This window comes from Sesamum indicum, linkage group LG2 (genome assembly GCF_000512975.1).
Source record: "Sesamum indicum cultivar Zhongzhi No. 13 linkage group LG2, S_indicum_v1.0, whole genome shotgun sequence".
NCBI classification, from domain to species: Eukaryota; Viridiplantae; Streptophyta; class Magnoliopsida; order Lamiales; family Pedaliaceae; genus Sesamum; species Sesamum indicum.
Window position 1 is genome coordinate 4,562,295 of NC_026146.1, and position 9,422 is coordinate 4,571,716.

The following is a 9,422-nucleotide window of genomic DNA, read 5'->3' on the forward strand; positions in this document are numbered from 1 at the left end:
AGCAGAACAGTGGAAATCATTGCTCCTTACACTTGTATTACCAGTCTTGACTGAGTCTGTTGCGTGCGTAAGGGGGGTCTTTGATTTACCCAATACTTCACAACCACTCCAAAAACTTGTGAGAGAAACAATATTACATTGCTCTCTACAAAAGCTTGCTCCGAGGTAATTACAGGTCGTTGTCACGTTTGAACTAGTTTTGCCAATATAACCATGTCTAAGATTTTAACATCCAGTGTATCATCGACTTTCACAATGCCATCAGTTCCATCAATACCAATAAGTTTCCCAGTGGCCCCACGGTGCGCACCACCCATGATCTTAATCTTCTCTGCTTTCCTAGGAGCCACTATCTCAATTTCACTGGGAAGGGCAGTGACCATTTCTCCGTTTCCACTTGATCCAAGAGCTACCTTACATGAGCCGTCCTAAAAGACAATAAGATGGATACCATCAGTCCTGAATTGGTTATTGTACACTTGGTCTGCAAGTCTAGCAGTAGATATCACATTGAAAACATTATAAAACCAACTGTATCCGTTATACAAGGATATTAAATCAATTCCCAAAGGCAGCCAGTTCAAATATAACCCAGCTGCCAAAGATTGCTTTGCTTGTAAATAATGGATCTAGATTACCATATTGATATATTTACTGAATGCAAATTTAGTCCCAGCCCATTTACCTGATGTAAAATTAATATACCAAGCCACGGAATTACTCGATGATAAACACACCAGAATGACCTTTCTTGATCATTCCAGAAAACTACTATTTATGCTATCTAATGGTATGATGTAATAAGAGCTGCTCATAAAGATTAAAGGAAAAGATACCGGAAGCACTTCTCTTATAACTCCCAAAGAACTGTCTTCACCAGACCTACGAACATTGACCAAAATATCAGGCAAGAACCAAGGGCCTTCATTGTCTGAACCTGCAACAAAGCAATATTTCAGTGAGTGCTGTGTTACATCATCGCATGTTGGTTTGTCTGTAAGCATAATTAAAACTAAGACCAAGTAAAATGTCCAAACTGACAGACCTACTACAGGAGACATCATATCCAAACCACCACTTCCAGGTGTCATTGGTTGCCCACCAGGTGTACCAGGCAAATATGCGGAACTTGGGGTCATAGGCGGCTGCCCACCAGGCGTAGAAGGCAAGTACGGACTCGGAGCATTTGCTGAAAAAGTCGATATAGGTTACGTTAAAAACCAACATTCAGAATATTCCATGACTGTAACACAATGAGAGCAATAGGCAATCACCATAGGCAGAACCGCTATCTCTTGGTGTGCCGGCATCATTGTAATTGCCACTAGGAGTACTTGTCCAACCAGAACCAGGTGTCGGCGCTTCATACGCTCGTGAACGAGGACTTGATGGCTGAAAAATAATGAGACTTATCAACACTGTAAAATCAAAAGGTAGCAGCTTGACCTAACTTGAGAAACACACCTGATACTGCGGACTAGTTCCCCAAGAACCAGGGTTCCCATCTTCCCAATTGTCCCTGTCAATTCATTAAGTTCTATTAACATCAAACCAATGGCACATGCAATTCTATCATCACAAAAAGGTCACAATGGAGCAAGAATGACATCAAACATATGTCAACGGAAGCTGGCATATCCTCTTCCAGTTCAAAGAACCCACAAATTAGAACAAAAGCTTTTATCAGGAGTTGGACATACTCCCAGGCGACTCATACATGTATAGACTAGTTTATTCGGATGCAGCAACTTAGAAGAATAACGAGCCTGACTCCTAGTCTTTATTATTTCTATACAATCAACTTCACAAATAATCTTCAGTGTGTTTGCAACTTAGCTGAAGAAATACCTTGGTGGACTCATTGGCGTGTAAGGATTCCATGCTCGGTCACGCATAGGCGTCCTCATACCATCAAGAGCAGGGGTTACTGCAAACAATTAACACTCAGACCATATACCACAATTGTGCTGTGGGACAAATCATCAAGTATCCACAATAGCATACCTCCAGAATCTCTCATAGGAGTCATATATGGATGAAGTGGAGTTCGAGAAGGATGCATAGGCGTCTCACTTCCCATACCATATCTGGATGTTTCCCTGGTGACGTACAGCAAGCCAGAAAGCTTAAAATTCAATTAACTCAAAAGGGGAAAAATCAAAAAATAAAAATAAAAATAAAATAAACAGACAAACAAACAAAATATATGACGACCTGAATGGCGTAGATACATTGACGTTGTCTGAGATATAACTGCGATCAACTGCACAAAAAGGTTGTAACCCAAGTACTGAGAAGACAACGAACAAAATCAGAGAATTACTTAGCCAGAGAGCAGAAACCTTGCCTGCGACAACCTTCATTTGCGACTCTAATTCAACCCGGACCATCGAACCTTTGACATCAACAACACGGCCTTTGCATCCCTTATAATGGCCCAGACGAATTTTGACGGAAGCCCCAATTAAAGAATCATGACCCCTTCCACCTCCCGACCTTCCTCCATGTCTTCCTCCAACTGTCCAATTGAAGTTAACAAAATCATCTAAACTTGCAGAGCTACACACGATTGGGATATAACAATCAAGTAACCAAGTAAGTGCACATCTGCAGTGCAAACTATGACAACAAAAGACATCAAGACAACCACATCACCATTGAAGTGACTGGTCCACCTTGCACTGCCACCACCCCAGGGCCTGGGTACAGACACCTAGACAAAGCCAGGAGTAAAAACTCTTTAACAAAAGTGACTTACAATTCATTGAACCACCTCTAGCTGATCTCATGGGAGACTGGGGAACACGCGGTGGAGTTCTGAGATGGGCGAATCTTGACGTCAATGCATTACCCTACAGCAAAAGCAATTTAAAGCATACAACCAAGCAAATACTGCAAAAGACTAGATCAAGGAGAATAGAGGATACAAAAGTTCGATCCATACATTCCTATCACCATTTGCACGTGATCCACCAACCATCATGCAAGACTCAGATTTGACGCAAATGAAACCAGCATGCTCAAGGTGATGCCGATCATAAATAAACAGAATTCCTTTATAGATATGTTCAACAGGACCTTGCTTTCCCTGACATGGAAAAATGGTAGCAGCGTTAACAAATCAAGGTGATCATTTTTTCCCCTCAGAAATTACAATGGATTCAAATTCCAGAAGATAAACAATAAGTTAGAGAACCGCACCCTACACGGACCCTCAAGGATTTTTACAACATCTTTCGCGGATAATGTGTTCTTGTATCGATCTTTGGCAAAAATCTTCTTATCAATTTTGTATTTGATCTCTCTTAACCTCACAAGCGCAACATCAGGTCTCTCTGGAACACCCTTCAGGACCTATATTCACCATCACACAATTTCAGAATGATTAGCCAATAATTGCGATCGGCGACTTTAAATTTATGCTGCTTACCTGAAAAGCTTCACTCTCCACACGTATAATCACACCAAAACTATTATCACTGCACATGAAAGAGTTATGTAAGACTCAGAAAGGGAAAATTGGAAAAACAAGTCCGAGCAAAGAAAAACTCACTCGAGTAGCACAAGGTCATGAAGCTCATAGTCACCAATCCGTGTGACACCGGATGTTACTTCAGAGCTTTCCACAACATTGTCTGCAAAGACACGAAGCTATACAACCAAATAGTAGCAAATCAACATCTGCTCAGGCAAAAGTGTACTTTATAAGCTACAAGGGGGCTTAACATACAAGTTCCTTCGTTGTGTCTGAAACTATATTCACCACATGACCTTCAACTGAAACAACCATACCAGTTGCACCTTCTGTAGCACCAGATACAACCTTCACATGATTTCCTGGTTCAAAGTACTTGCAAAGCTCTTTGTCACTGATAGCAAGTGTTTTCTGAAAAATAGCAGGTGAAATGTTTAGTGTTTCATGATCAACAGCATCTCTATCCAACATAAAATTTGAGATATCCCTTCAAAGAACTACTCCATTTTACTCACAGGAAGGCCTTTTTCATTTGGTTTTATATGCACTGTATCTTCCTCAACCTTTTCCACCCATCCTTTCAAGTTTCGAAGATCTCCCTTAACAACTATCACCCTATCACCCTTCATGAAATGACCTTTCTTTCTGTTTGCAAAGAGCGTAGACAAACTTGACATGTCACCATCCCCGGTTTCACCAGGTTGCCTAAATTTCTCGAGTTCATCAAAGGTTGGTTGCACATTCTGGGTGCTGAGTGACTTCAGTGATACATTTTTGTACAAGAAACCATCCTTGAACATCATCCCTTCAATCTTTTCATAATAATCACCTGTAGCTGGATCTCTTCTGCGCTCTACACGAATATGCAGCTCTCTGGATTAATCAAAAGGAAACAAAATTAGAACAGCTGTTACATATAAATTTGACAAGACAAGAAAAAGAACATAGCACTTACCTAGCTTCATCAATATTCATAAATCTGGCAGGAGGGGTGAATGCCTTTTTCTTCTGAACTTCCCTCCCTTCCTGAAACAATGCCACATAGCTCATTACCAAAAATCTATATGAAACTTATGCATGATTACTGGAGAGATAATTGGTATCATATGCAATTGTCTATTGAAGATTAAATAAATGACAATCAAGGTAATGAATATAGAGTAGGTGAAGATAAATCTTCTCTTAGACAATTTGCCAACAATCAGGGAATTACATCAAAGAATAGAATAAAGGGAAACAATTGAAGAAGTTCTTAACAAGAAGTTACAGATACAAACCAACTTATTAGCCAGTGCTTGCAAGTCAATCCTTGGAATTAATTTCACTGTTGCTCTCTGCCGTACATTGTCAACATCCACAACCTTGAAATTAAAGAATAGAAAAGATTTACATGTTAAATGCTAAAAACACAAAAGAAGAGGGGAAAAGGAAAGAAGAAATCCAGTAGTAATGCACACCTTAGCAAGATCCCCTTTATATGTACCTATTTTCATTCTAACCCAGGTATCCCTAGAAATATCAATTGCTTTGCTTTCAACTGACAGAACGTCTGTCATCTCCTTGATAGGGACAAGCATTATTTTAGTTGGATATATATTGCGCATGCCCTTAACAGCCTGTAGGAAAACCAAATGTTAGAATTTCACATGTATCTCCCAGTCAACCAATTATTTGAATACTGTAAAGTCACATCCTCATGAAAACCAAAAAGGAAAACGAATCAACTTATGCATACCTCCCTCACATGGGCTTCTTTGTCAGCCTCTATATAGATATAGTTTTTGAGGTGATCAAGTGCAATTGCAGATCTAATTTGCAATTCAGGTCCTCTGTCAATGAACTTCTGCATAAGGCAGACAGCCACCTCCCTTTCACGACCAATCTGTATTGCACAACAAGAGGCTCAAATACATCGGAGGATGAAGAGTAAAAGAAACCAGTACTGCTGACAACTCTTCTCCACTTGATTCAAATAGTTTAAGTGTCTTAACATCATACCGCACATTTGACCATCCATAATTTTGGATCCCTAACAGACGGCAGTAGAGCCTGCTGTTCAACATCTGTTGCCTCCTCATCATACTCCACATTAAGGCTCTTTGCATATCTCTCCTGAATCCTCCTCTCCATTTCTTCTACATCCTCTTGCTCATCCTCACGCGGAAGCAATGGACGATGATGAATTCGCCGATCGTCCTCATCAGGTATATCAGCCCCAGTGTCAATGAAATCTGTATATCCAGATCCCAGGCCATCAGAACAACAGGTGATAATAGCAGATGTGAACCAGTAAGATCAACCAATCAGCCAATGCAGAATGTTAGGAACTCAAATGAAGCATTTACAGTTACCTCATTTTTCTAGCAGGAAATATGACAAGTCCTAAAACCCATGAAGTCCATTTGAATAGGATATATGTGGATAATACTTCCGAACCGATTTTTTGGGATGAAAGCGGGCCTTAGTTATCCGACGGTGCCGAGTGGAAGGGCCGTCGCTCAACAGGATATTTAATGCTCCAAACTCTTATTTTTGTTGATTCTGGACCACGAGAGTTATTTCTTTCGATCTCTAATCTTTTACCCATATTAGGTATTGGTATGTACACTGATTTTGTTATTTCACTATCAATTCACTCAACTTAGCATAAAAAGTTCGGAAGCACTGGTTCAGGCGTATCAAAACAATGAGAACCTTAAGCTACCGATCCTTGCAATTTGAAGATGATACTCAATGTAAAAAGAATATAATCCATCCAGCATAGAAGAAATAATGTATTCTACAGATAGTCCCTCTGTAATTGAAGTCTTGATTCATAGAAAACCAATAAATGAAAACATCTACTCTGACTATCAACAACTTACTAAACCCGAAAATATAGAAGTGCTTCATTTGAATTTATTCTAATGCTTCATTGCAAAGAAAAACTCTATATGCCAAGATTTACATCAACATTCAAATATCACTATCATAGTCGAGGATGCTACCAACTTACTAATTTCCTTCCTCCGTGTTGCAGTACTTAAAACAGTTATACCACAAACTCATTCATGAATCACTGAACTTGTGTCCATATTCCACCAAACAATATCCAAAACCAAAGTTCTGACAAAAATTTCAAACCCTCATACCAAGATATAAAGAAGACACTGAACCAAATGAAACTTCAAGTATGAAAACTCAACATAAATCTCCTTAAAATTTCTATAATGTTGTGAAGAAAAATATCCATCTAGCAGTTTACTGCGAAATCAACATAAGCAGAAGCCACAAAAACCCATACTACGACAAGTTCACTCGTCTTCTTGAGGCAATGTCATACCTTTTCTTCTCCAGTTTCCAGTTCGTATGAATTGTTAGACGAATTCATTCAAAATTCTACCCTCAATAAATCACATAAACTTCATCATTTTCCAAAGTAAACAGGAATTCTAAATAAGAGCATGAATAAAACAATAAATTCCAGACACAAGAAATGAAGGAAAGAAACCTAACCATCTTCCCCTTCCTCTTCCTCCTCTTCCTCGTCGCTATCCACCGCCGCCTCCTCATCAAAAAACTCCGAAGCGGCCTTCCTATGCCGTTTCCCCCCGCGGCCACCTCCTCCATACTCCTCATCATCGTCCTCCTCTTCCTCGTCGTCCTCCTCCGCATAATCATCTATAAAATCCGATCTAGTCCTCTTGCGTTTGGTCTTCCCGCCGTCGTCATAATCATCCGCTTCCTCATCCTCCTCATCAACGGCGTCGTACTCCTCCTCTTCGTCCTGCTCAACGTCGTCGTCCTCGTAGTCGTCTCTCCGCCGCGGCATCGCCGATTGACAAATTAAACTTCTCCGCGACCTATGTGTGACAAGCTGAAGTTCGGACTGAATTCGCCTGCGAGAGCAGTTCTGGCGAGAGAGGTGGAAACGTTTTCTGTGCCAGTGTGTGTGTGCGAGAAAGCCCTAGCTTGCGAGGGTGCTGAGCGACAAGGGGTAAAAGAGAGGGGAAAAGAGATCGAGATTTTCTTTAGATAGCTGAAGAAGACGTGGCGGTGCAGTATCAAAATGTGGGCTTGGGCCCAATATTTTTGTGGGATTTCTAAACTATATTTGGGCCATTCCATACGGCTTTTTCATATATGTTTCCGGCTCAGTATTCTGTGGGTTTTCTCAAACAACAATTGGCCCTATATTCAACAAATTTATTACAAAGAAATTTGTCAATAATTAAAATAAATAAATCAAATTTATATTTACCTACAATTACTAAATTAGCCATTGTGACATAGTTTTTACGTACCTATAATAAATAATATTTCACTTTTTAAAATATATTATATAAAAAGAAAATATATAAACCAATTATTACATTGAAAAAATAAATAAATATCAATTAATGTAAAATTTAAAAAAAATTAATTGTCTTATTAATTGAATGGCTTTTTTAGCATCACAAAAAAATAGTATGATGGTGTTATTAACTGTCGTTTATGAGTATGAAGGACCTTTTTTTATATATATAATATATTATTATAAGTTGAATAATTTTTTTTATTAGTTTATCATTATAAAAGTGAGAATATATAAATATAATTTAGTTAAAAAAATAATTTATTCTACTTGTAATAAGTTAACAATAAATTAAATAAAAAAATTTATTAATGCAAATAAATTTAATAGATTTTCACTAATAAAAATTTATTTATAAAACAAAAATAAATATAAAAAATTATTAAATATGATTTGTCAAATTATATGGGGTCGATGTGTAATTATGTTTAACCTCACTTGTAATTGTCCGTATTTACAATGTAACTTTGCCAACTTTCCCTTAGATCAGGCTGCTGGAGAATACGACGTCGTTGTGTGCTTCCCCGCCACAGAATCTTTACTTCACTTGACAGAGCTCCACTCTCCACTGTCTCATCAATGGCGAGCCTAAACTCCAACAACAAAAGCACCAGATTCTTCTCTCCGCACGCCCACCACCACAGCGTCTGCACCCGAACTCACCAGATCGCCGCCTTCGCGTTGGTTGTCGCGACTTTCTTTCTCACCAGGCTCTTCGACCACTCCCTGGGTCCCTGCTCCTCACCCTACCTCAATTCTTTTTCCGATGGAAATCAGTACACCGCACCGGACGGCGTCGTGCGGTTCGGGGGCTCCCCAGGGTATGGGACCCACCTGACCTTGAAGATCTACGTGTACGACGAGAACGAGATTGAGGGTTTGAAGCTGCTAATGTACGGACGCGACGGGAAGATTTCCGCGGAGGCTTGCGTTAAAGGCCAGTGGGGCACTCAGGTAATTTTCATCTACTTGAGTTGGGGCTTTTTTGTGGGAAAGTGATGTAGTATCTTTTATTTTTACATGCTTGTTTGTTGCGAATTTACTAAGAGGATGCGTGTAATGCAATGACATTGTTGTTACCATTGTATATGTTGTAAATCAAGGGGACTCATGCTATTGTTTGACTGTCACCATAAATTGCTTAGAAAGATTGGAAATTTTTTATTCTTTTTTCAAATCCCTATATAGAATGCTGAATTGAGCAAAATTGCTGGTACTAAAAGACAACAATAATGAACTGCTGTATGTACCCTTGTCATCTGTGAAGCAGAGCTATTAAAGATGCTCCCTTGTTTTAATTTGTGATTATGGTAACGAGCATGGAAAGAAACAAGAAATGAAGGTGATTGGTGATTGGTGATGATTAATTTAGAACAATGACATAGCCAGCATGGGATGTTAGTCAGTCGGGGCTTTTGCATAGATGAAAACAGCTTCTTATAAGTATGGAATAGAAATAGAAAGAGTTCGAAGAAATTAATGGCTAAACAGCTTCTTACAAGTATGGTAATATAAATAGAAAGAGTTCGAAAAAATTAATGGCTTTCTCAGAATCAAGTTGTTGGAAAGGATGAGTGAGTCTATCCAAATGTCCCTGCTTCCTCACATGATAAA

The 9,422-nt window shown here is 39.1% G+C and overlaps 2 protein-coding genes across 2 annotated transcripts in view; one reads left to right on the forward strand and one right to left on the reverse strand.

Moving 5' to 3' along the window:
* LOC105179849 (putative transcription elongation factor SPT5 homolog 1) overlaps positions 1-7,468 on the reverse strand; it is a gene marked incomplete in the record, with an annotated part of 8,140 nt that extends 672 nt beyond the window's left edge. The window contains 22 exon segments of the mRNA XM_011103488.2: positions 3-428; positions 837-937; positions 1,046-1,189; positions 1,275-1,392; positions 1,465-1,519; positions 1,849-1,927; positions 2,005-2,099; positions 2,215-2,263; positions 2,348-2,518; positions 2,759-2,852; positions 2,945-3,088; positions 3,202-3,354; positions 3,431-3,479; positions 3,554-3,651; positions 3,731-3,886; positions 3,991-4,348; positions 4,431-4,501; positions 4,753-4,836; positions 4,933-5,091; positions 5,211-5,357; positions 5,474-5,706; positions 6,971-7,468. Coding sequence (XP_011101790.1) covers positions 183-428; positions 837-937; positions 1,046-1,189; positions 1,275-1,392; positions 1,465-1,519; positions 1,849-1,927; positions 2,005-2,099; positions 2,215-2,263; positions 2,348-2,518; positions 2,759-2,852; positions 2,945-3,088; positions 3,202-3,354; positions 3,431-3,479; positions 3,554-3,651; positions 3,731-3,886; positions 3,991-4,348; positions 4,431-4,501; positions 4,753-4,836; positions 4,933-5,091; positions 5,211-5,357; positions 5,474-5,706; positions 6,971-7,286 — 3,120 coding nt within the window.
* Positions 8,388-9,422, forward strand: part of LOC105179853 (probable glucuronosyltransferase Os03g0107900) — a 5,248-nt gene continuing 4,213 nt past the window's right edge. Inside the window, exon 1 of the mRNA XM_011103491.2 lies at positions 8,388-8,762. Coding sequence (XP_011101793.1) covers positions 8,388-8,762 — 375 coding nt within the window. The remainder of the gene's footprint in view (positions 8,763-9,422) is intronic.